The sequence below is a fragment of the Oncorhynchus mykiss genome, chromosome 16, assembly GCF_057628025.1.
Source record: "Oncorhynchus mykiss isolate SJ-2025 chromosome 16, ASM5762802v1, whole genome shotgun sequence".
Taxonomy (NCBI): Eukaryota; Metazoa; Chordata; class Actinopteri; order Salmoniformes; family Salmonidae; genus Oncorhynchus; species Oncorhynchus mykiss.
Window position 1 is genome coordinate 76312501 of NC_143037.1, and position 27316 is coordinate 76339816.

The following is a 27316-nucleotide window of genomic DNA, read 5'->3' on the forward strand; positions in this document are numbered from 1 at the left end:
AATAACATTTTGATTGGAGTTGAATCATGCTACTTATATAGACGCAACGAACGGCCCCGTTCGAACGTTGAAATTACAGAGAGTTACAGCACGAGTCATCATAAACGGCAAAATGAATATTTGAGTAGGGTCAGAGGTCGAAGTAGACGGACGTGATTGTAAAAGCCTACGGAGCACATCTGCCTTGATGTTCACTTCAGTGTACTAACAGCTGTGGACCCCGCACTCACAGGGCCACTCCGGTCTACACTAAAAGCCCTGACCAGGCCAGAAGGATAGAAGGGAACAGCAGAGAGCGGCTAGAACAATCGATTGGCTGACGTTACTGCAAGCGATAAATTGATGTTATTTTAACAACCTAAGAAGAATATTACAGATACATTTTTTAAAATTTAAGTCTCAATTTTTTAAAGGATCTTCTACTTACGCATTAGAGGTCTGGACATCCTGCCATCCCTTGGTGAGGTTCTGTTTGAGCTCGTTGAGGGGGCTCAGCCCCAGCTTCCTCTTCAGATCAGCAGAATGCTTCTCTTTGGCCAGGAGCACCTGTCTCAGGGTGCTGATCTCCTCTTCCACCTGACAGCAACACAGCAGAGCGGTCAACCACTGGCTGGGCCAAACCTAGTTATGAACATTACCATTGTCTGAAACAAAAAAAAGTTCCACTCAAATGTTTGTGGGATTATTAGTAAATCAAACTCAAGTCAAAAAGGGTTGTGATCAGATTAGAGCACAGGGACAATAAACACGACGACCTCTGACCCTACGAGGCCTACATTGATTCCAGCCGACAGACACCGGCAGACAGAACCCTACCTTGACTAGCTCAGAGCGGATCTCCTCAGCCTCCTCCTCTGTGAGCCCCGGGGGTAACGTGTTGATGGAGGATACCCCCACGGCTCCGCCCTCCACGGGGACATCAGTCAGAGGGTCTGCTCCTCCTGCAGGGCCCAGGCCCTTGTTGGGAGAGTTCAGGTTGATGTCTGGGTCAAGAGAGAGAGTGGGGGCAGGGGGGCATGCTGAGTTGAGAGAGAGAGAGAGTAGAAGGCCTTGAATTGATGTGTTAGTGTCATCTAAAGTAATAATAATAACTTTATTGGTACAGCGCTTTACAATACAAGTAACAAAAGTGCTTCACATCAAATACAAGTGCTAACAAAAACAGGTAAACAAAAGGATAGCTAATTAAAATCAGACATGAAAAGCATCTTCATAATTTTCAAACAATTTTTTTTTAAGTGTCTTTTCAGCAATGATCAGCGCTGATCTCCTCTGGCAGACCACTCCTACTAAGTCCAGGGGTCCCAATGCCCAGTCTCCTTTCGCTGTCAACCTAAAGACCTTGGAATGGTCAACAGTGCCCTGCCAGAGAATCTCTGGCTGCATTCTGGCTCGTAGGGAGATTTGTGGACAAATGACAAAGGTTATTTACAATCTGAGTTCTAGCACGTCGGGCTGTCAAATAGGACCACCTCAGATTTTATATCATTGAGCTGAAATTGTAAGACATTCAACATTTGAGGTCAGCAAGACACTGGTGAAGGGTCACTACACTAGCGTGGTCACTGGGTCTTTGTCAATAGAGCTGTGTCTCATCTGCACAGCAGCGAAACTGAAAGCTATGATTGCAAATGATGTCACCAAGGGGGAGGATATACTTGGGGGGGGGGGGAAGGGAGAATTGGTCTCAGAATTGACCCGAGGGGACACCATAGTGAATAGGTGCCGGGGACGATACGGAAACACCCATTCTCACTGAGAAACGTCTGCCACAAAAGATATGACCTGAACCAGTCGAGGGCAACGCCGGAGACTCTCACCCACCTCTCCAGCCAGTCAACAAGGATGCTATGATCCCGAGTATCAAACACAGAACTGAAATCCAAATGAACTAGGATAGAGTATTCACCGTCAGCCAACAGAAGGTCGTTACGGATTTTCAATAAGGTCGTTTTCGTGCTGTGAAGTGGTCAGAAGCCCGACTGGAAGTTTCCAAATAAGTTGTTCATACTCAAATTGCTTGAAAACAACTTTTTCCAAAATCTTAGATATTTTTTATATAAATAGATAGAGAAAGGTCTATAATTATTTAGTCAGGAGTGGTCTAGATCGGGCTTTATAAAATGAGAGGTTGGAACAGAGACAGAATGTTAGAGCCAACAGGGAACTATTTACAATAGACAGAATGTTGGGGCCAACAGGGAACTATTTACAATAGACAGAATGTTAGGGCCAACAGGGAACTATTTACAATAGACAGAATGTTAGGGCCGACAGGGAACTACTTACAATAGACAGAATGTTAGGGCCAACAGGGAACTATTTACAATAGACAGAATGTTAGGGCCAACAGGGAACTATTTACAATAGACAGAATGTTGGGGCCAACAGGGAACTATTTACAATAGACAGAATGTTAGGGCCGACAGGGAACTATTTACAATAGACAGAATGTTAGGGCCAACAGGGAACTATTTACAATAGACAGAATGTTAGGGCCAACAGGGAACTATTTACAATAGACAGAATGTTGGGGCCAACAGGGAACTATTTACAATAGACAGAATGTTAGGGCCAACAGGGAACTATTTACAATAGACAGAATGTTAGGGCCGACAGGGAACTACTTACAATAGACAGAATGTTAGGGCCAACAGGGAACTATTTACAATAGACAGAATGTTGGGGCCAACAGGGAACTATTTACAATAGACAGAATGTTGGGGCCAACAGGGAACTATTTACAATAGACAGAATGTTAGGGCCGACAGGGAACTATTTACAATAGACAGAATGTTAGGGCCAACAGGGAACTATTTACAATAGACAGAATGTTAGGGCCAACAGGGAACTATTTACAATAGACAGAATGTTGGGGCCAACAGGGAACTATTTACAATAGACAGAATGTTAGGGCCGACAGGGAACTACTTACAATAGACAGAATGTTAGGGCCAACAGGGAACTACTTACAATAGACAGAATGTTAGGGCCAACAGGGAACTATTTACAATAGACAGAATGTTAGGGCCCGACAGCAGTCAAGTAGGGACCACGCCCAAGGGGCAGGAGAAGGTCTTCATGTGAGGAAACATATCAAGGAGGGACTCGAAAGGATATTTGCTCCAATGTGCAAAAAGGAAGCCGCAAACTGTCACAAAGTAGTTGCCTCAAGCCCCTCCTGACCAGAAATGCTGGTAATGGAGCCAACTACTGTCAATTTTGGGATCTAATATTTTCTATATTTCCTGTAAAGAATCGTAAAAACTATTGGCAGAGATGGGGGATGCGAGCATGTCACTGTCATTTAGTCTAAGTAAAAAAAACATTTTTAAAGAGCGAGTGTGGTCATTTAAAATAAAAATCAGGTACAGGTAGACAATGTATTATGGATATTCTAAAGTAATCTTGACATAGGTCATTAAAAACTATTCACCAAGTCATCTGTGTGAAGACAAGAGTACAGAATCAGTGGGATAGAAAAACCCATGTTCATTTACTAACAGTGGTGGTGTTAATGATGAGAGAGAGAGAGGGGACAGTGGTGGTGTTAATGATGAGAGAGAGAGAGGGGACAGTGGTGGTGTTAATGATGAGAGAGAGAGAGAGGGGACAGTGGTGTTAATGATGAGAGAGAGAGAGAGGGGACAGTGGTGGTGTTAATGATGAGAGAGAGAGAGAGGGGACAGTGGTGGTGTTAATGATGAGAGAGAGAGGGGACAGTGGTGGTGTTAATGATGAGAGAGAGAGAGGGGACAGTGGTGGTGTTAATGATGAGAGAGAGAGAGGGGACAGTGGTGGTGTTAATGATGAGAGAGAGAGAGAGAGGACAGTGGTGGTGTTAATGATGAGAGAGAGAGAGAGAGAGAGGGGACAGTGGTGGTGTTAATGAGAGAGGGGACAGATTTATTTAAATTAGGAGGCGGGGAAGAAAGCATTAAAAAAAAAATACATATTTTACAGACCCGGTATGTTTTTACATTTGTTATCTTGTTAGTCCCACCCTTCAGCTCCATTCAACCCCTCCCATATATCTCTCTTAACACCATCCAGTCCCTTCAGCTCCATTCAACCCCTCCCATCTCTCTCTCTCTCAACACCATCCAGTCCCTTCAGCTCCATTCAACCCCTCCCATCTCTCTCTTAACACCATCCAGTCCCTTCAGCTCCATTCAACCCCTCCCATCTCTCTCTTAACACCATCCAGTCCCTTCAGCTCCATTCAACCCCTCCCATCTCTCTCTTAACACCATCCAGTCCCTTCAGCTCCATTCAACCCCTCCCATCTCTCTCTCTCTCAACACCATCCAGTCCCTTCAGCTCCATTCAACCCCTCCCATCTCTCTTAACACCATCCAGTCCCTTCAGCTCCATTCAACCCCTCCCATCTATCTCCTAACACCCTCCATATTGGATTGTCAGTCAAACAGTTTGCAATGTTGCTAGATATAATCCTGGAACCCCTGCGGTCAGGGTGAAGCCCGTCTCTTTTAAAAATGTGCCACAAAAGCAGACATTACTGTCGACACATCGTTTCTTCATTCGTTTAGGGCAACGAGGCGGTTGAAATGTTCCCGAAACTCTTCGATTTCAAGGGAGGGGTGGGGCTCAGAGGTAATTCAAAATTTAATCAAATTGTATTGGTCACATACACATATTCAGCAGATGTTATTGCGGGTGTAGGGAAATGCTGGTGTTCCTGGCTCCAACAGTGCAGTAATATCTAACTAAATGCTTGTGTTCCTAGCTCCAACAGTGCAGTAATATCTAACTAAATGCTGGTGTTCCTAGCTCCAACAGTGCAGTAATATCTAACTAAATGCTGGTGTTCCTAGCTCCAACAGTGCAGTAATATCTAACTAAATGTTCCTAGCTCCAACAGTGCAGTAATATCTAACTAAATGTTCCTAGCTCCAACAGTGCAGTAATATCTAACTAAATGTTCCTAGCTCCAACAGTGCAGTAGTATCTAACTAAATGCTTGTGTTCCTAGCTCCAACAGTGCAGTAATATCTAACTAAATGCTTGTGTTCCTAGCTCCAACAGTGCAGTAATATCTAACTAAATGTTCCTAGCTCCAACAGTGCAGTAATATCTAGCTAAATGCTTGTGTTCCTAGCTCCAACAGTGCAGTAATATCTAACTAAATGCTGGTGTTCCTAGCTCCAACAGTGCAGTAATATCTAACTAAATGCTTGTGTTCCTAGCTCCAACAGTGCAGTAATATCTAGCTAAATGCTTGTGTTTCTAGCTCCAACAGTGCAGTAATATCTAACTAAATGCTTGTGTTTCTAGCTCCAACAGTGCAGTAATATCTAACTAAATGCTTGTGTTCCTAGCTCCAACAGTGCAGTAATATCTAACTAGATGCTTGTGTTCCTAGCTCCAACAGTGCAGTAATATCTAACTAAATGCTGGTGTTCCTAGCTCCAACAGTGCAGTAATATCTAACTAAATGCTTGTGTTTCTAGCTCCAACAGTGCAGTAATATCTAACTAAATGCTTGTGTTCCTAGCTCCAACAGTGCAGTAATATCTAACTAAATGCTTGTGTTGCTAGCTCCAACAGTGCAGTAATATCTAACTAAATGTTGCTAGCTCCAACAGTGCAGTAATATCTAACTAAATGTTGCTAGCTCCAACAGTGCAGTAATATCTAACTAAATGTGGGTGTTCCTAGCTCCAACAGTGCAGTAATATCTAACTAAATGTTCCTAGCTCCAACAGTGCGGTAATATCTAACTAAATGTGGGTGTTCCTAGCTCCAACAGTGCAGTAATATCTAACTAAATGTTCCTAGCTCCAACAGTGCAGTAATATCTAACTAAATGTTCCTAGCTCCAACAGTGCAGTAATATCTAACTAAATGCTTGTGTTCCTAGCTCCAACAGTGCAGTAATATCTAACTAAATGCTTGTGTTTCTAGCTCCAACAGTGCAGTAATATCTAACTAAATGCTTGTGTTCCTAGCTCCAACAGTGCAGTAATATCTAACTAAATGTTCCTAGCTCCAACAGTGCAGTAATATCTAACTAAATGTTCCTAGCTCCAACAGTGCAGTAATATCTAACTAAATGCTTGTGTTCCTAGCTCCAACAGTGCAGTAATATCTAACTAAATGTTCCTAGCTCCAACAGTGCAGTAATATCTAACTAAATGTTCCTAGCTCCAACAGTGCAGTAATACCTAACTAAATGCTGGTGTTCCTAGCTCCAACAGTGCAGTAATACCTAGCTAAATGCTGGTGTTCCTAGCTCCAACAGTGCAGTAATATCTAACTAAATGCTTGTGTTCCCAGCTCCAACAGTGCAGTAATATCTAACTAAAAGCTGGTGTTCCTAGCTCCAACAGTGCAGTAATACCTAACTAAATGCTGGTGTTCCTAGCTCCAACAGTGCAGTAATATCTAACTAAATGCTTGTGTTCCCAGCTCCAACAGTGCAGTAATATCTAACTAAAAGCTGGTGTTCCTAGCTCCAACAGTGCAGTAATATCTAACAATTCCCACATATCTAAAAGTAACAGAACAGAATTAAGAAATATAAAAAGTAATTATCTTCGCTGCGCTAGCGAGGGTCTTTAAAAAAAACATTTTGTAGTCCTCCCTCTGATCACCTAAAGCAAAGGTTGTGTGTGGCGATGGTGTCAATATCACAGACCGTAGGGCCAGAACCACGGGCAGGAGGGAGTCGATGTCTCGGACACTGGCTCCCGAGTGACAGTGGACCTTGGGTCCGTTCACAGACCGTAGGGCCAGAACCACGGGCAGGAGGGAGTCGATGTCTCGGACACTGGCTCCCGAGTGACAGTGGACCTTGGGTCCGTTCACAGACCGTAGGGCCAGAACCACGGGCAGGAGGGAGTCGATGTCTCGGACACTGGCTCCCGAGTGACAGTGGACCTTGGGTCCGTTCACAGACCGTAGGGCCAGAACCACGGGCAGGAGGGAGTCGATGTCTCGGACACTGGCTCCCGAGTGACAGTGGACCTTGGGTCCGTTCACAGACCGTAGGGCCAGAACCACGGGCAGGAGGGAGTCGATGTCTCGGACACTGGCTCCCGAGTGACAGTGGACCTTGGGTCCGTTCACAGACCGTAGGGCCAGAACCACGGGCAGGAGGGAGTCGATGTCTCGGACACTGGCTCCCGAGTGACAGTAGACCTTGGGTCCGTTCACAGACCGTAGGGAGGCAAAAAAAAATAATCTGTAGCCTAATAAACTGCATGGTTTCCCCGCGTCGTAGTAGGAGGACCATATCATTGCGTGACTCCAAAAAGCAGAATATTGTTCTGTTACCAAGACAACGTTGAGTGTTCCCGAGTGGCCTAGTTATAGTTTCAGACTAACGAGTACGGTGATTCAGGAATGAGATGTCTGTAGTCTAGACATTTGAGACCAAGCCCACTTTTTATTTAACTAGGCAAGTCAGTTAAAGAACAAATACTTATTTACAAATGACAGCCTACCAGGGAACAGTGGGTTAACAGCCTTGTTCAGTGGAAGAATGACAGATTTTTACCTTGTCAGCTCGGGGGATTTGATCTAGCAACCTTTCGGTTACTGGCCCAACGCTCTCTAACCACTAGGCTACCTGCCTCCCCTCCCCACTTGACTCGATGCCACATTGTAGCACGTTTGAGGATGAACGCATGTGACCCGAATCACGTCCTATCAACCGTAACGAGTAGCTACAGTATCCAGGGCGAGAAGAGGCTGAAGAACAGCAATATGGCGTCCGGTCCTAGTTATTTATCGTTTGTCTGTCTTCGGCAGGTTGAGCTCAGTTGGCAGCTTGATTAGCCGGCACGATGATTACATCATATATATTCATAATGACGGTAGCTGCTAGAATTTACAGCACATTTCTCAGGTAGCTAGCTACAGTGCTTTCAGAACGTATTCCTGCCCATGGACTTACTCCACATTTTGTGACAGCCCAAATTCTAAATGGATTAACATATGTTTTTGTTGTTGCCACACACACACACACACACACACACGTTAGAAATTGCAGCAACATTTTTTTAAATGAAATACAGAAATCTAATTTACATAAGCATTTCCCACCCCTGAGTCAATACATGTTGTTAGAACGCCCTTAGGCAGCGATTACAACGGAGTCCTTCTGTCTGTAAGAGAGTTGCACACTGGGATTGTACAATATTTGCACATTACTCTTTTTTTTATTCTTCAAGCTCTGTCAAAAAGATGTTGATCATTGCTAGACAGCCATTTTCCAAGTCTTGTCATAGCTTTTCAAGCCAATTTAAGTCTGAAACTATAACTAGGCCACTCGGGAACACTCAACGTTGTCTTGGTAACCAACTCCAGTGTATATTTGGTCTTCTGTTTTAGGTTATTTTCCTGCTGAAAGGTCAATTTGTCTCCCAGAGTCTGGGGGAAAGCAGACAACACGGTTTTCCTCTAGGATTTTGCCTGTGGTTAGCTTCATTACATTTTTTTTGTATCCATAAACTCCCCAGTCCTTAACAATTACAAGCATAGCCATAACATGCTGCAGCCACCACTATGCTTGAACATATGGAGAGTGGTACTCAGTAATGTGTTGTATTGGATTTGACCCAAACATAACACTTTGTGTTCAGGAGAAAAAGTTAATTACTTAGTCAATTTTTTTGGCAGTTTTACTTTAGTGACTTGTTGCAAACAGGATGCATGTTTTGGAATATTTTTATTCTGTACAGGCTTCCTTCTTTTCACTCTGTTAATTAGGTTCGTATTGTGGAGTAACTACAATGTTGTTGATCCATCCTCAGTTCTCACATCACAGCCATTAAACTAACTCCGTGGTCACCAACAAGCCGATCGCGGTCGACCTCCCAAGGCATTCCTAGTCGATCACCAAACATTTCTATAAACAATGATAAGCCTTGCATTCCTATTTTTGTGCTGTTGGTGGTGGGTGCACTTGATTCAGCAGCCCTAGCGCCGGGAAGGCAAAGTGTTCCCATTTTGAACAAATTTCATGTGTCTGATGGTAGAACTCTGCCTACATGGCAGGTCCAGAGAGCAAATCAAGTGCACCTACAAGCCTACCACAAGGCCAATCAGATAGCTCAGATCACAGTGTCTGCAGAGTTACCTAGGACTGTAAAAAAAGAAGAGCACACAGAAAAGTTGATACTGTGAGATTTCAAAAATCAACAAACAAAGCAAAGAAAGCTGCTGAATTTGAGTATGTTGATGTTTGAGTTGTTACTCAGAACTGTCAACACATTAGAAAACACTTTTCTAAGCCATAAAGTGTGCTACAAACAGCACTGCAGCTGCAATGAATGAGTAATATATATATATATATATATATATATATATATATAGATAGCAAAGTGTTTTCGGATTAGCTTGCATTGTTATTATTATCAGCAGTGTGTCTCCAATTAACCACATGAATTGGTGCATCAGGCAGAAAACAATGCAGTGCGACTTGAGTTTCACCATCAACTGGAAGACATCGTTTCCTTTTGTCAGCGGAGGGGAGGGAGAACGGAACAGCCTCTCCGCTACTGCCTCTGATAAAGCCTGACCATCAGGTGCAGGTCATCAGTCCAGTAAACATTTTTAAAAAGCCACATTTTGATAACTCAGCTGTGCCTCATTTCTAAATGGTCTGAGAAGAATAGCATTGGCAGGGCAATTCAAGCATAGCCAACATGCAGTGATAATGTATTGGGCCTATAGCCTATGGGTCAGCAGGTAGCCTAGTGGTTAGCGCGTTGGTCCAGTAACCGAAAGGTTGGTGGATTGAATCCCCGAGCTGACGAGGTTTTAAAAAAAATAATCTGTCGTTCTTCTCCTGATCACGGAAGTTAACCCACTGTTCCCCGGTAGGCCGTCATTGTAAATCAGAATTGGTTCTTAACTGACTTGCCTAGTTAAATTTAAAAAATAACTAGTTGGTCCAGTACTGTTTTTAATAGGTTAATGTGAGTGGAGGAATGGGAGGACCATTCTCCTCAGTGAATTTCATAAATATAGTAAAGAAAAACAAATCGAGTCAGTAAAAATAGTTGTTTAAAAATAACTTATCGTCCGCGGACTGCCAATCACTAGTAGATGTGTCACTGTCAACTAAACTTGAGCTGGCAGACGAATAAACTACCTGGGTGAGTTATTGGCTGGTCCCTGCAACCTTGGCTCATTGGGACGTCCCAACGGGTGTTAACGTTACTTCGCTTGAAGTTTTACATGTCTAAAATGGTTAACACAAACGGTAATAGGGGAAGGGCAAACTCATTCCACCGAGGGTCCACGTGTCTGCGGGTTTTCGGTCATCCCTTGTACTTGATTAATTCATTTAAAAAAAGGTCACTAATTAAAAGAAGTCCCCTCATCTGGTTGTCTAGGTCTTAATTGAAAAGGGAGAGAACGTGCCTACTACACAGGGCCCTCCATGGAATGAGATTGACACCCCTGGACTAGTTGTTATTGTGGGGACGTCCCAAGGATTCCAAGTAGCACTGTGCTTTACCAGCTAACGTTAGCTTGCGAGAGCTAAATAGCGTACTAGCTAACTAGCAAAGTAGCCTTTGTATACAAAATAATATATATACGCTATTAAAAAGCACAAATATCGTTAATTTATTTTTTTGTAAGATAAAAAATATTTTTAAAAACGGAAAAAAAAAGATCTAAAAAAGGAGTAAACCAAGTTAATTGAAAAGGTTTCAACAAAAGAAATGTCATCATAGTAACACGGCTCTCTCCGGTCCCCCATTTTCCAGAACGGCTGTGTTGCTGCGTCGGGCCCCAAGTTGCATTTCATAGCTACAGTGTGCACCATCACAAACACATAATATGTATTCATTTCCCCCCCAAAATCAACCAACGTTAGGCCAAACATGTCTCATATTCAACAACAATTACACGTCAGTAATAAACGTTACCTTGACCAACGTCCATGGCGTCGAATTGAGCGGAGTTTTTTGGGGAGCTTTATAGCAACACACAAAAATAAATATGTAAGTTAGATTATATATATTTTTAAAGGTGGCTAGCACAGCGCCGTCCACTCAATCAATTGAAACCTTTGAGCCTCTCCGTGTGTTTGACAGGATTCCACAATAACAAAACACGTCGAGGGAGACGTCCACGAACAAGGGGTGTATTCATTACGTCTCGCACCGGAAACCGTTTACCGTTTAAGAACCAAACGGGGACGGGCCCTACTGCCGACCGCTGTAATAAGAACGGGATCTATCTGAATGTGTCCAATAGAAACTCTTATTTTCGTTGCAAACCGTTTTTTTCCGTTTAGAGGAAACGGTTTCTGTAGAATCGGCGTAATGAATACACCCTAAATACTACCTACTCACACCAATAAATGGACACACTCTTTTCACGCCACTTCGATGAGAAGTGATTTTCGTGATTTTAACAGGTTAGGAGAGCATTTTCGCTAACCTTAACATCAGTCTCCTAACCTGCTACGAAAAAAATACTTCTGTATCGAAAGTGGCGTGAAAAGTGTTAGATACCAGTCACAAACCCCGCCTATTTCTACTTCGCTATCTTATTTTAAGCTTAACAGTAAACACCTTGTGTCTTACCTTAAATTAAGACTTAAAAAATATTTAAAAAATAGCCTTTTTTTTTTTTCATACATTTTTGCTCGATGATGAACTTCCAGCATGTGCCTTTTCCGGCGTCAGTGGATGGCGTTGTCAAAGCGTCTCTCCTGCCCCGATTTTACAGCCGACAGAGAGAGAGAGAGAGAGAGAGAGAGAGAGAGAGCTCTGAAAGACTTGAAAATACTGTGTGCTCAGGTATATACCGTATCTACAGTGACATGTATCTACAATTCTTTCTAAGCCAAGTTATTATTGAGTAATAAGTTGATTGTCATTATTACATCCAGCCTGTTTTATATCACCAGGTAAATCTGAAAACAGGTTCATCATTTTGATCACAACAGAACTACCTCGGTTGAGGGCGGTCCAGTTCTTTCTCTAAACTCAGGTTTCCTTACTAGCTATCGAGTTTACCAGTTCAACTAGTTAACCAGTTATTCACTACCGAGCTTACCAGTTCAACTAGTTAACCAGTTATTCACTACGGAGCTTACCAGTTCAACTAGTTAACCAGTTATTCACTACCGAGCTTACCAGTTCAACTAGTTAACCAGTTATTTACTACCGAGCTTACCAGTTCAACTAGTTAACCAGTTATTCACTACCGAGCTTACCAGTTCAACTAGTTAACCAGTTATTCACTGCACTGTATATGTTTTCTTATAAAAAAAATAAATAATGTATTGTCAGATTATGTTTAAATTTAGAATTAAATGCATTCAATGTTGTATCTCTAAATGCCAGGGGATTACAAGACATCATTAAAATAAAATCCATTCTTTATTTTGTAAACACTCAACTGAAAATGTCATTCTACTCCAGGAGACACACTCCTTGTGATCCAGATTCTAGTTTTTGGAAGTCACTGTTTATTGTAGTCATGGATCTAACCACTCAGCTAATACTAGGATATTTCTTCATACGTTTAGAGGTGATATTTCACAGTCTTGTGTGTCCAAAGATGGAAGATTGGTTAAATTGATCTCAAAACTAGATACTGCTTGTTTTATTATATGCAATGTGTATGCGTACAATTCTCACACCTCAAATAGGACTTTCTTTTTTGGATCTCGCTGATAAGCTGACTGAGCTGCGAAACAAGTATACAAATTCATAGCTTATAATAAGCTGGAGACTTCAATGAAACACCCGATAACTCTTTAGATAGATTTACACCTAGAATAGCTCAGAGATCTCAGAATAGTGACATCACCTAATTTTGCAGTAAACTGACAGTGGTCGATGCATGGCGTTTCTATAATACAAACTGACAGTGGTCGATGCATGGCGTTTCTATAATACAAACTGACAGCGGTCGATGCATGGCGTTTCTATAATACAAACTGACAGTGGTCGATGCATGGCGTTTCTATAATACAAACTGACAGTGGTCGATGCATGGCGTTTCTATAATACAAACTGACAGTGGTCGATGCATGGCGTTTCTATAATACAAACTGACAGTGGTCGATGCATGGCGTTTCTATAATACAAACGAATACAACCAGGTAGGTGAATGATAGACAGATTCTCCCCCCCCCCCCCCCACACTATTACAGAATGTACAAGAAGTAAATTCTAAACATGTTTATTTGACTGATCATAAAAATGATATCATTGAAGTTTGAAAGCTCTGAAAGATCCAGTGGCAATACTGGAAACTTAATCATTCACTCCTAAATGATCCGTAGAGCTTAAATCAGGGACTCGTTTAATTCAACTGATTTAGAACCAAAGCATGGAAGTAACTGGAAAATATTTGAATTCAAAAGTAAGATATTACATGCAGTAAGGAACTAAAGAAGCCAAAACATGTTTAAAAGAAGATGAGCTAATGGGTAAATGTAATGTTCTTTTAGAAAATGGTTCTTTCAGCAGAGGAGGAAACAGATTTGAATACATCTCGAATTGAGCTAGATAAATGGTTTAGCTCATGGGGCGTTTTTTTAATCAAACTGGTTTAGCTCATAGGGCCTTTATTATAACTATATCAAACTGGTTTAGCTCATTGGGGCCTTCATTAGAACTACATCAAACTGGTTTAGCTCATGGTGCCTTATGCCATTTGGACATGGTTCAACTGACTTTTCGGTTCAGAAGCAAACTTTCTATGATCATATATGGCAAATGGACAACACATAGACCTTATGGACAAACTCAATAAAATAAGACAAATGTATATCCATTCGGTTACTACATATGTATAATTGACCCAAAAAAAACAGTCCAACAATCACTTTCAGTTTGTCTGTGATATGTACGCCGAGGAAGTTAAACACTTTCCACCTTCTCTACTAGTGTCCCTTTGATGTGGATAGGGGGGTGCTCCAGCTGCTGTATCCTGAAGTACACGACCAGCTCCGTTTTGTTGACATTGAGGGGGAGGTTATTTTCCTGGCATTACTCCGCCAGGGCACTCACCTCCTCCCTGTAGGCCGTCTCGTCATTGTTGGTAATCAGGCTTACTACTGTTGTGTCGTCTGCAAACTTGAGGATTGAGTTGGAGGTGTGCATGGCCACGCAGTCATGGGTGAACAGGGAATACAGGAGGGGGCTGAGCACGCACCCTTGTGGGGCCCCAGTGTTGAGGATCAGCGATGTGGAGGTGTCTAAGACACTAACAGCTTACAGACGAGTAGGCAATTAAGGTCATAGTTATGAAAACGTAGGACACTAATGAGGCATTTCTACTGACTCTGAAAAACACCAAAAGAAAGATGCCCAGGGTCCCTGCTCATCTGCGTGAACGTGCCTTGGGCATGCTGCAAGGAGGAATGAGGACTGCAGATGTGGCCAGGGCAATAAATCGCAAGGTCCGTACTGTGAGACACCTAAGACAGCACTGCAGGGAGACAGGACGGACAGCTGATTGTCCTCACAGTGGCAGACCACATGTAACAACACCTGCACAGGATCGGTACATCCGAACATCACACCCGCGGGACAGGTACAGGATGGCAACAACTACCCGAGTTACACCAGGAATGCACAGTCCCTCCATCAGTGCTCAGACTGTCCGCAATAGGCTGGACTGAGGGCTTGTAGGCGTGTTGTAAGGCAGGTCCTCACCAGACCCTACTTGCAACAACTTTGCCTATGGGCACAAATCCACCATTGCTGGACCAGACAGGACTGAAAAAAAGTGTTCTTCACTGACGAGTTGCGGTTTAGTCTCACCAGGGGTGATGGTCGGATTCGCGTTTATCGTCGAAGGAATGAGCGTTACACTGGGGCCTGTACTCTGGAGCGAGATCGATTTGGAGGTGGAGGGTCAGTCATGGTCTGGGGCGGTGTGTCACAGCATCATCGGACTGAGCTTGTTGTCTTTGCAGGCAATCTCAACGTTGTGCGTTACAGGGAAGACATCCTCCTCACACATGTGGTACCCTTCCTGCAGGCTCATCCTGACATGACCCTCCAGCATGACAATGCCACCAGCCATACTGCTCATTCTGTGTGTGAATGTCAGTGTTCTGCCATGGCCAGCGAAGAGCCCGGATCTCAATCCCATTGAGCACGTCTGGGACCTGTTGAATTGGAGGGTGAGGGCTAAGGCCATTCCTCCCCAGAAATGTCCGGGAACATGCAGGTGCCTTGGTGGAAGAGTGGGATAACATCTCACAGCAAGAACTGGCAAATCTGGTGCAGTCCATGAGGAGGAGATGCACTGCAGTACTTAATGCAGCTGGTGGCCACACCAGATACTGACTGTTACTTTTAATTTTGAACCCCCCCCCTTTGTTCAGGGACACATGATTAAATTTCTGTTAGTCACATGTCTGTGGAACTTGTTCAGTTTATGTCTCAGTTGTTGAATCTTGTTATGTTCATACAAATATTTACACATGTTAAGTTTACTGAGAAAAAAAAACCGCAGTTGACAGTGAGAGGACGTTTCTTTTTTGTTGTTTTTGAGTTTACATTACAGAATGCGTAGACATATAATTTACTTTCTAAAAAAAAAAAGGAGCCACAAATGAGACTTATTTAAGCATCAGAAACATTTATTTTACAACAGCACATCAGATAAATGACACCCGTCTTCTCTTTCAGACAGTAGATGACCATACATCCTATCTTCTATTTACTTCCACTGTATTTACAGGAGAACTCAACCATTCATCCAAATGACCACACACCTAGTTACATACCATTTAAGCTATATATATATATATATATTCATTTATTTAAAAAAAGATACAAAATAAAACAATGCTTCCTTATTATTCTTACCACTATATATTTGCACTAACATTTCTTGTTGTTGTTTTAAACAGTTTAACACGATGTTGTTTCTTTATCCGGTAGAACTTAGTTTTGTATACACATCGCATTCTCTCCGACAAGTTGCATGTATTTCCAACACCTCAAAAGAGAAAGAAACCACAGCAAGGATTTGTGGGTAACAGAAATGGCATTTACATTTGTCAATGTCTTCATGTTAACAGATATTCTGATAATAGAATCAAATCAAAATGGAGTGAGTAGTGGGGCAGGCCAATTAACTACAACCAATTAAAAATGTTTGACTTGATAATTGAACCTTCTAAGAAAGAAAATAAAAGGAATATAAAGGAAGATGCTCTCGGACGGATTTTTGCTCTTTCTTACACCGGAGCTCAACAAAATGGAGGCTGGTCCCAGACCTGTTTGTGCTCTTGCCAACCCCATTAAAATGTCCTTTTCAAGCCGAGTGCCAATGAGTGACAAGGAGTTGGTACGATAGCACAAACAGACTGGCACTCAGGTTAGGACAAAATGACAAGTGGATCAAATTTTGGATTGACACTGAAAAGTCTTGAGTATAACACAGCCTGCTAACATGAGGTAAAACAAAATCTAACAACAATATATATATATATAACATCTAAAAACACAAATGAGATTCATCAACGCATTACATCACACATACAACCAACATGCTGCTCAAAGATGATTGGCTAGCGAGTCGGCGTGACTACTGAGGGTGTTGGAACACCTAGAACCTGATGATGCAGCTGCTGCTTCATTGTAGTAAACTGGTCTTTTAGGATGAATCCCAAATGGCACCCTATTCCCTATATAGTGCACTATTTTAGACCAGAACCCTATAGAACCCTATTCCCTATATAGTGCACTACTTTAGACCAGGACTCTATAGAACCCTATTCCCTATATAGTGCACTACTTTAGACCAGGACTCTATAGAACCCTATTCCCTATATAGTGCATTACTTTAGACCAGGTCCCATGAGTAGGGCTCTGGTTAAAAAACGTCAAGTGTGCCCTACATAGGGAGATACAGCCATACTCTCATTTTCAGTCAGACTAAATACAGAGATATAGCCAACAGGCATAACCACCACTTTAGATATATAGAATGTTATTCTCTATTCCGACAACATAAATAAGAAACAAAACAATCTATTGGAGAGGAAAAAAAAGAGAAAAGAAATCTACATTTTTTTTTTTCCAAAACTCAAATATACACAACTTAATAAAATCTAAACCAATGCATTTCTCATTACTTCCTCAAAGACAAATCTAAAACCAAGAGTTGAATAGATTGGTGGTAATAGGTATATAGAGGGAGACGTTCTGAGCACTTTTACCCACTAACACTGCATTCATACACACGTACTCGTGTACGCAGTATTACGCACGCACACACAGAGTTGCTAAGAGACGAAGTTCAATTATGTTAGTAAATCCTTCAGAGCTCAAATTAATGTCAAGTTTCAGTACGGACAAACAAGACTGGATTGGACAGAGAGGAGGGTAGAGAAAATAGAGGGCAGTAGCAGTAGTAAAAGTATTGAGAGAAAAGAGGGAGTATTTGAGAGAACACAACAGAGAGCAAGAGGAGAACGATGTTGATGAAGAGGAGAAAGTGGAGGAAGAGGGAAAGCATCCACATGATGACACTGAATTAAACAGATATTTTTTCCTTTTAAAAATTTATGGAAATCATTCTGTCTTAAAGACATTATACAGCAGGGAGCATCAACTAAATTCAACCGCAGGTTCAGACCGTGTGTTTTATCTACAGCAGGGAGCATCAACTAGATTCAACCACAGGTTCAGACGGTGTGTTTTATCTACAGCAGGGAGCATCAACTAGATTCAACCGCAGGTTCAGACGGTGTGTTTTATCTACAGCAGGGAGCATCAACTAGATTCAACCGAAGGTTCAGACGGTGTGTTTTATCTACAGCAGGGAGCATCAACTAGATTCGACCGCAGGTTCAGACGGTGTGTTTTATCTACAGCAGGGAGCATCAACTAGATTCAACCGAAGGTTCAGACGGTGTGTTTTATCTACAGCAGGGAGCATCAACTAGATTCAACCGCAGGTTCAGACCGTGTGTTTTATCTACAGCAGGGAGCATCAACTAGATTCAACCGCGGGCAGATTATTATTTTTTTTTAACTAATGGTCAGGGTGCCGGAACATAATTACAAATTACTTGTACAGATATAATAATTGACTATAAAACATAATTATTTCAAACGTTGGTTACATTTGTATTACGATCACATGTCAACCGCAAGTTGGTGGAACCCTGCTATACCGTAACAGTCTAGCAGGGTAACGGTAACAGTCTAGGTAGGTCTAGGTGTAATCAGTGTCAGAACCCTGCTATGCCGTATCCACGGTAACAGTCTGGGTAGGTCTAGGTGTAATCAGTGTCAGAACCCTGCTATACCGTATCCACGGTAACAGTTTAGGTAGGTCTAGGTGTAATCAGTGTCAGAACCCTGCTATGCCGTATCCACGGTAACAGTCTGGGTAGGTCTAGGTGTAATCAGTGTCAGAACCCTGCTATACCGTATCCACGGTAACAGTTTAGGTAGGTCTAGGTGTAATCAGTGTCAGAACCCTGCTATACCGTATCCACGGTAACAGTCTAGGTAGGTCTAGGTGTAATCAGTGTCAGAACCCTGCGATACCGTATCCACGGTAACAGTTTAGGTAGGTCTAGGTGTAATCAGTGTCAGAACCCTGCTATACCGTATCCACGGTAACAGTCTAGGTAGGTCTAGGTGTAATCAGTGTCAGAACCCTGCTATACCGTATCCACGGTAACAGTCTAGGTAGGTCTAGGTGTAATCAGTGTCAGAACCCTGCTATACCGTATCCACGGTAACAGTCTAGGTAGGTCTAGGTGTAATCAGTGTTTAACCTTCATTAAAACACACACATCTTTCATAGTGTGGTCCCCCTGCTCCCTTTCTATCCAGTCACATGCTTCTCATATTCCACTAGTCTTATGGAAACTACGAACAAAAATCCTAGGGAAAAAACGCAACAAAGGATAACCAAAGATCTGTAAGCAGCGCAAGTGTTTAGTCCATAAGCAGAATACCATGTGCCTTGTATCAGTACATGGTTAGGGATGGTTAGCAATGGTTCACACGGTCTACAGTACACAACGATAAACTAATCAACGTTCTTTTGAAGCGTTTGTGTGTTTCCGTATAAGATAACCTGTTGACATGGCAGCTGTGGACCTACGAACCGTGGCAAGTCGCAACACAGATACCTTGTCGCTGCCCGAGGAGGGCCACCGTGTCGAAACATCTACAGCGGTCAAATCATGGTCCGAACTGAATGGTAGAACATGGCTCAGAACTCAGGAAGAATATCAGGCCCACTTCTCTAAAAATGTAAAAGTGAAGTTGATCGAGCCACTGATGGACAGGTGACCCCAGTGTTAACGAAATGCGATCGTTAGTTATGGTCTCTACACAGTCTAAACTCGTACAATATATACTTAACAGAATTTTTTTTTAAAAAGGCAACATGTAAAATGTTGGTCCCATGTTTCATGAGCTGAAATAGAAGATTCCAGACATTTTCCATGCGCAAAAAAAAGAAGCTTATTTCTCTCAAATTTTGTTCACAAATTTGTTTACATCCCTGTTAGTGAGCATTTCTCCTTTGCCGAGATAATCCATCCACCTGACAGGTGTGGCATATCAAGAAGCTCATTAAACACCATGATCATTACACAGGTGTACCTTGTGCTGGGGAACAATACAAATCCACTCTAAAACGCGCAGACCCCATGTATGGCGTCGTGTGTGCGAGCGGTTTGCTGATGCCAACGTTGTGAACAGAGTGCCCTATGGTGGCGGTGGGGTTTATGGTATGGGGCAGGCATAAGTTTACGGACAACGAACACAATTGCATTTTATCGATGCCAATTTGAATGTAGAGAAATACTGTGACAAGCTCCTGAGGTATCTGTGACCAATAGATGCATATCTGTATTCCCAGTCATGTGAAATCCATAGAATAGGGCATAATTCATTTATTTCAATTCACTGATTTCCTCATATGAACTGTTATTCTGAAAAATCATGTTGCGTTTATATTTTTGTTCAGTATATACACACACACACACAATGCGGAAGCCGACGTCATGTCCATTAATGCATGTCCAGGTCGCCCTACACTCCTCTCCCCACCCCACCGAGAATGACCCAGTTAAAGTCCTAGCTCAGGAAATACTATCAGAGCATGGTGGCATAAGACTCCTTCTCTCTGGTGGCTGGGGAGGAGACGGAGAGGCTGGGGAGGAGACAGAGAGGCTGGGGAGGAGACAGAGAGGCTGGGGAGGAGACAGGGAGGAGACAGAGAGGCTGGGGAGGAGACAGAGAGGCTGGGGAGGAGACAGAGAGGCTGGGGAGGAGACAGAGAGGCTGGGGAGGAGACAGAGAGGCTGGGGAGGAGACAGAGAGGCTGGGGAGGAGACAGAGAGGCTGGGGAGGAGACAGAGAGGCTGAGGAGGAGACAGAGAGGCTGGGGAGGAGACAGAGAGGCTGGGGAGGAGACAGAGAGGCTGGGGAGGAGACAGAGAGGCTGGGGAGGAGACAGAGAGGCTGGGGAGGAGACAGAGAGGCTGGTGGCTAGGGAGGAGACAGAGAGGTAGGTGGATAGAGGAGATGGAGAGGCCGGTGGCTGGGGAGGAGACGGAGAGGCTGGGGAGGAGACGGAGAGGCTGGGGAGGAGACGGAGAGGCTGGGGAGGAGACGGAGGGGCCGGTGGATATAGGTGATGGTGGGAATTATGCTTGTGTTTGTCAGAGTGAAATGGGGTTTTGATGATAATATCAGGCTAATATTTCAAGTGGCAGCCAAAGAAACCTTCTCCTCGGGCAGGACCGAGTCTTGAAGGGCGTGGGGTTTAGGGGGGGGGGGGGTGTTTAGTTGTATCCGGTGTCGGTCCGGTAGCTGGAGTGGCTGTCTGACGTCAGCCTGGTGGACTCTGTTCCGGACGGCTGCACCATGATGGGATCACCACCAACGTCTGGGGGGGGGGGGGAACAACACACACACGTTACAAATCTAAATAAACTGTACGTGTGACAGGCAGGCAGCGGTCACTGAATGACTCCCCCCCCCCCCCGTAGGTTGTAGGGGACGGAGCAGAGTTAATCTGTTCTAAAGTACAGTTCCTTGCCTGCCTGGGATCGACTGCCCTCTATCACACTTCCCTTCATTCAACCAAGTGAAAATCCACTCCACTTAAAGGCCTAGTGCAGTCAAAAATGTGATCCTGTGTGTTATATATATATATATATATATATATAGTGCCTTGCGAAAGTATTCGGCCTCCTTGAACTTTGCGACCTTTTGCCACATTTCAGGCTTCAAACATAAAGATATAAAACTGTATTTTTTTTGTGAAGAATCAACAACAAGTGGGACACAATCATGAAGTGGAACGACATTTATTGGATATTTCAAACTTTTTTAACAAATCAAAAACTGAAAAATTGGGCGTGCAAAATTATTGCTCAGTGAGGTTGGATGGAGAGCATTTGTGAACAGCAGTTTTCAGTTCTTTCCACAGATTCTCGATTGGATTCAGGTCTGGACTTTGACTTGGCCATTCTAACACCTGGATATGTTTATTTTTGAACCATTCCATTGTAGATTTTGCTTTATGTTTTGGATCATTGTCTTGTTGGAAGACCAATCTCCGTCCCAGGCTCAGGTCTTTTGCAGACTCCATCAGGTTTTCTTCCAGAATGGTCCTGTATTTGGCTCCATCCATCTTCCCATCAATTTTAACCATCTTCCCTGTCCCTGCTGAAGAAAAGCAGGCCCAAACCATGATGCTGCCACCACCATGTTTGACAGTGGGGATGGTGTGTTCAGCTGTGTTGCTTTTACGCCAAACATAACGTTTTGCATTGTTGCCAAAAAGTTCAATTTTGGTTTCATCTGACCAGAGCACCTTCTTCCACATGTTTGGTGTGTCTCCCAGGTGGCTTGTGGCAAACTTTAAACAACACTTTTTATGGATATCTTTAAGAAATGGCTTTCTTCTTGCCACTCTTCCATAAAGGCCAGATTTGTGCAATATACGACTGATTGTTGTCCTATGGACAGAGTCTCCCACCTCAGCTGTAGATCTCTGCAGTTCATCCAGAGTGATCATGGGCCTCTTAGCTGCATCTCTGATCAGTCTTCTCCTTGTATGAGCTGAAAGTTTAGAGGGACGGCCAGGTCTTGGTAGATTTGCAGTGGTCTGATACTCCTTCCATTTCAATATTATTGCTTGCACAGTGCTCCTTGGGATGTTTAAAGCTTGGGAAATCTTTTTGTATCCAAATCCGGCTTCAAACTTCTTCACAACAGTATCTCGGACCTGCCTGGTGTGTTCCTTGTTCTTCATGATGCTCTCTGCGCTTTTAACGGACCTCTGAGACTATCACAGTGCAGGTGCATTTATACGGAGACTTGATTACACACAGGTGGATTGTATTTATCATCATTAGTCATTTAGGTCAACATTGGATCATTCAGAGATCCTCACTGAACTTCTGGAGAGAGTTTGCTGCACTGAAAGTAAAGGGGCTGAATAATTTTGCACGCCCAATTTTTCAGTTTTTGATTTGTTAAAAAAGTTTGAAATATCCAATAAATGTCGTTCCACTTCATGATTGTGTCCCACTTGTTGTTGATTCTTCACAAAAAAATACAGTTTTATATCTTTATGTTTGAAGCCTGAAATGTGGCAAAAGGTCGCAAAGTTCAAGGAGGCCGAATACTTTCGCAAGGCACTATATATATATATATATATATATATATATATATATATATATATATATATATATATATATATATATATATATATATATATATATATATATATATATATATATATATATATATATATTTCCACATTGAGGTTGGAATAATACTGTGAAAATGATAACACCCTTTTAGTGTTAGAGCTGTTTGAAAAGATGGCCTGAAATTTCAGCCTGTTTTTGGTGGGATGGAGATTTGACCTGGCTGGTGACATCACCAGGCGATATATTAGATAGATAGAACAATCAAAAAAAGGGAGTGCCAACAACTCTTCCTCACTCAGACAACTCCCAGACAGTCCTAGCATAATTCTTGCTTGAGAAATTGCTCTAGGCTAAGAAGCTATTTCTAGTTATTTTTGATCACAGTAGAGTACTTAATTGGTGCCCAGAAAGGATTTGATTTAAACAACAGTCTCTCCATCTCTAGTTCTATTGGTTGATGAAGCTCTCTCACCTCTAGTTCTATTGGTTGATGAAGCTCTCTCACCTCTAGTTCTATTGGTTGATGAAGCTCTCACCTCTAGTTCTATTGGTTGATGAAGCTCTCTCACCTCTAGTTCTATTGGTTGATTGATTAAACTCCTCACCTCTCTCGTCAGGCTGCATCTGTGCCTCCAGGTCTTCAGGGGAGACGTAGAACTCTGGTTCCTGGTCCATGGGAGGCCGCGGTTTACACTTCCCACAGCAGCAGTTACAGCAGCAGCACAGACAGCAGCAGAAGTAGCAGCCAGTCGCCAAGCCACAGAAGATGAACAGGCCCTGCAGACAGAGGAGACCGTCCGGGAGAGGTCAGAGGTGAGACAAACAAACTAATGACCATTTTATTGATCTTGAGGGGACATTTACTTGGGACTCCATCATAACTCAATATGTCTATAACTACATTTACTGGGGACTCCATAACGACACATCTATCGCTAAAATTTAGGTGTTGACATTCTCCTCTCCAAACACGAGATGTTGTCTTACCTTAGCCCACCAGGAGGAGAGGACAAAGTAAGTGTTCACGTTCTCCTCTCCAAACTGCTCGGCCACGTACAGTCCCAGGGATCCGTACTTGTCATAGATGTTCCTCTTGGTACAGTCGTTCAGGATGGCGTGGGCGTTATTGATTTCCTTAAACTTATCAGCAGCCTCGGGGTTGTCTGGATTCTTGTCTGGGTGGAACTTCAGAGCCAGCTTCCTGATTGGACAGAGAACAGGAAGAGGTTTATGACTGGTGTCTGTGTTAAACATCCCCTCCCATTCCATAGTTCTAGAACCCTCATGTAACGACATCACTTCAGCCCTTTCACATACACCGAGTGTACAAAGCATTAGGAACACCTTCCTAATATAGAGTTGCCTTCAGAGCAGCTTAAATTCGCTGGGGCAGGGACTCTACGAAGTGTTGAAAGCGTTCCACAGGGATGCTGGCCCATGTTGACTCCAATGCTTCCCACAGTTGTGTCCAGTTGGCTGGATGTCCTTTGGGTGGTGGACCATTGTTGATACACACAGGAAACTGTTGAGGGTGAAAAACCCAGCAGAGTTGCAGTTCTTTCCACAAACCGGCACCTACTACCATACCTCGTTCAAAAGGCACTTCAATCTTTTGTCTTGCCCATTTACTAGAGGTGGAAAAAGTACCCAATTGTCATACTTGAGTAAAAGTAAAGATACCTTATTAATAGAAAATGACTCAAGTAAAAGTGAAAGTCACCCAGTAAAATACTACTTGAGTAAAAGTCAAAAAGTATTTGGTTTTAATATATACTTAAGTATCAAAAGTAAAAGTATAAATTGTTTCAAATTCCTGATATTAACGCAAACCACACATTCAAAATGTAATGTGTACTTCTGGGTGTCAGGTAAAAATGTATGGACTAAAAAGTACATTATTGTCTTTAGGAATGTAGTGAAGTAAAAGTTGTCAAATATAAAAGTATAGATACCCCCCCAAAAAAACAACTTAAGTATTTTTAATTAAGTACTTTTACACCACAGCCATTGACCCTCAATGGCACACATACACAATCATTGTCTCAATTGTCTCGAGGCTTACAAATCCTTCTTTAACCCGTCTCCTCCCCTTCATCTACACTGATTGAAGTGGATTTAACAAGTGACATCGATAAGAGATCATAGCTTTTCACCTAGATTCACCTGGTCAGTCTATGTCATGGAAAGACTAGGTGTTCCTAAGTTTTTAGTACACTCAGTGTCGTTCAGCAACAGCAGCACACCAGCTCTCTGTTGACCTCTAGTGGATCTTGTCTCACAGTGGACTGTGTTTTTATTTTATTTTTTAAAGTCCACATTCTCTTGGTTGTGTCCTGCGGCGCTGTGTAGCGTGCCTATAGGACTTCCTGTTGTCCTCTGGCGTGGCTAGCGGCGCTGTGTAGTAACGGTGACCTGTAATATGTGGTGTAGCGTGCCTATAGTGTTACCTGTAGGACTTCCTGTTGTCCTGGTATAGTGGTGTATAGTGTTACCTGTAGGACTTCTTGATGTCCTGGTATAGTGGTGTATAGTGTTACCTGTAGGACTTCCTGTTGTCCTGGTATAGCGTTACCTGTAGGACTTCTTGATGTCCTGGTGTAGTGTTACCTGTAGGACTTCTTGATGTCCTGGTATAGTGGTGTATAGTGTTACCTGTAGGACTTCTTGATGTCCTGGTATAGTGGTGTATAGTGTTACTTGTAGGACTTCTTGATGTCCTGGTGTAGTGTTACCTGTAGGACTTCTTGAAGTCCTGGTGTAGTGGTGTATAGTGTTACCTGTAGGACTTCTTGATGTCCTGGTGTAGTGTTACCTGTAGGACTTCTTGATGTCCTGGTATAGTGGTGTATAGTGTTACCTGTAGGACTTCTTGATGTCCTGGTGTAGTGGTGTATAGTGTTACCTGTAGGACTTCCTGTGGCCCGGTATAGCGTTACCTGTAGGACTTCTTGATGTCCTCTGGTGTGGCGTTCTTGTTGATCCCCAGGACCAGGTAGAGCGAGTCTCCTGACGTAGACAGAGAACGCTGTCTCTGCGCTTCAGCTGCCATGACGACCACTCCTTCTCGCTCTCTCCTTCTGTCTCTCACTCACTCACTCCTCACCAGTCTGAGAGAGGGGGAGGGGGGGGGGGAACTCAGTGACGGTGAGATTCTAGAAATATCTATGATCAAATAAAACATGACTCTACACTAGCAGACAGACAGATGACACTAGCAGAGGACAGACAAAGACGACACTAGCAGAGGACAGACAAAGACGACACTAGCAGAGGACAGACAAAGACGACACTAGCAGAGGACAGACAAATGGCCAGACCACACTAGCAGACAGACAGACGGCCAGACCACACTAGCAGACAGACAGACGACACTAGCAGACAGACAGAAAGACTACACTAGCAGACAGACAGACGACACTAGCAGACAGACAGACCACACTAGCAGACAGACAGACGACACTGACAGACAACACTAGCAGACAGACCACACTAGCAGACAGACAGACCACACTAGCAGACAGACAGACCACACTAGCAGACAGACAGACCACACTAGCAGACAGACAGACCACACTAGCAGACAGACAGACCACACTAGCAGACAGACAACTGGCCAGACGACACCAGCAGACAGACAACTGGCCAGACTACACTAGCAGACAGACAGACGACACTAGCAGACAGACAGACGACACTAGCAGACAGACGACACTAGCAGACAGACAACTGGCCAGACTACACTAGCAGACAGACAGACAACTGGCCAGACTACACTAGCAGACAGACAGACGGTCTACCTGGTTAAATAAATAAATAGCCCAGGGTTCCTAAACCTTTTCTTGACAAGGAACCCCCCCACCCAGGTATACTGGCGACCCAGGGACCACACAGGCTAGGCCTTGTTTTCTTCTTCACGTCTTATCAGGTGACAATGGCGAGGAGAAATAAATCAACATTTAAAAATGTATAGATTTGGTAAATAGTTTATTATTTTGACGTCCCCGTAGCCACCCCCCTTTTTGGACCCGTGAAGACCTCTAGATCCAACGAGTATCATTTGCTCAATATTAGGAAGTTGAGAAAGTAGACATCACTGCTAGCGATTTTTCACAAAAACATAATAAAAAAAAAAATTAAAAAAAAGGTTTATTAAGTCTTGAACAGTCATTTGGAAAGTACTTCCTCTCATGGTTAACTACCAGGAAGTTTGAAATGACAGGCTGAGTGGGCGGGGGAGCTTATATTCATGAGCTCGCCTTGACTGACAGCTCTTTGAAACGCTGATGTCAAGCAGCTTGGATGCGGCGCTGCAGTAAAAAATGTGATGGAAACACATTGAATATATTCGGTACATGAAAACTGAAGAGAAAAAGTACATTGTTTGCACTACGATTTATATCATCAACGAGTCAGTTTGGTGGTAACACCTCCAGCGGGAAATAAACAGATTTTTGAATATTCGCATGAAAGTCTGGTCGCCAATGGAAACCTAGTTAATGATATCACTTTACAAAATAGAAATATCTATACATTTCGCATGTCTCTTGTGATAGGGTTGTCAGCGGCACTGATAAATGTGTTGACTTGAGTTTGGAATGACCCCCCCCCCCCCCCCTTTTTGTTCCATGCTGCCTGCCTGAAGACCCTAGCTAGCCAGTC

General features: G+C 43.1%; 2 protein-coding genes across 28 annotated transcripts in view; both read right to left on the reverse strand.

Annotated features, from left to right (window-relative positions):
* LOC110492451 (tumor protein D54) overlaps nt 1-11717 on the reverse strand; it is a 38479-nt gene extending 26762 nt beyond the window's left edge. For 7 of the 27 annotated variants that reach the window (XM_036947794.2, XM_036947791.2, XM_036947790.2 and 4 more), the window contains exons 1-3: nt 10905-11186; nt 817-1019; nt 428-576 (exon numbers count right to left, since the gene is read on the reverse strand). In XM_036947794.2, coding sequence (XP_036803689.1) covers nt 428-576; nt 817-1019; nt 10905-10920 — 368 coding nt within the window. In that variant the 5' untranslated portion in view covers nt 10921-11186. Of the gene's footprint in view, nt 1-427; nt 577-816; nt 1020-10904; nt 11379-11567 lie in introns of those variants that run through there. The other 20 variants (XM_090204012.1, XM_090204014.1, XM_090204009.1 and 17 more) reach the window with 14 other exon arrangements.
* Nucleotides 11718-19867: 8150 nt separating this feature from the next.
* LOC110492453 (dnaJ homolog subfamily C member 5) overlaps nt 19868-27316 on the reverse strand; it is a 30432-nt gene continuing 22983 nt past the window's right edge. The window contains exons 2-5 of the mRNA XM_036947796.2: nt 25594-25764; nt 23645-23858; nt 23263-23434; nt 19868-20880 (exon numbers count right to left, since the gene is read on the reverse strand). Of these exons, the coding sequence (XP_036803691.1) occupies nt 20777-20880; nt 23263-23434; nt 23645-23858; nt 25594-25706 (603 nt within the window). The 5' untranslated portion in view covers nt 25707-25764 and the 3' untranslated portion in view covers nt 19868-20776. The remainder of the gene's footprint in view (nt 20881-23262; nt 23435-23644; nt 23859-25593; nt 25765-27316) is intronic.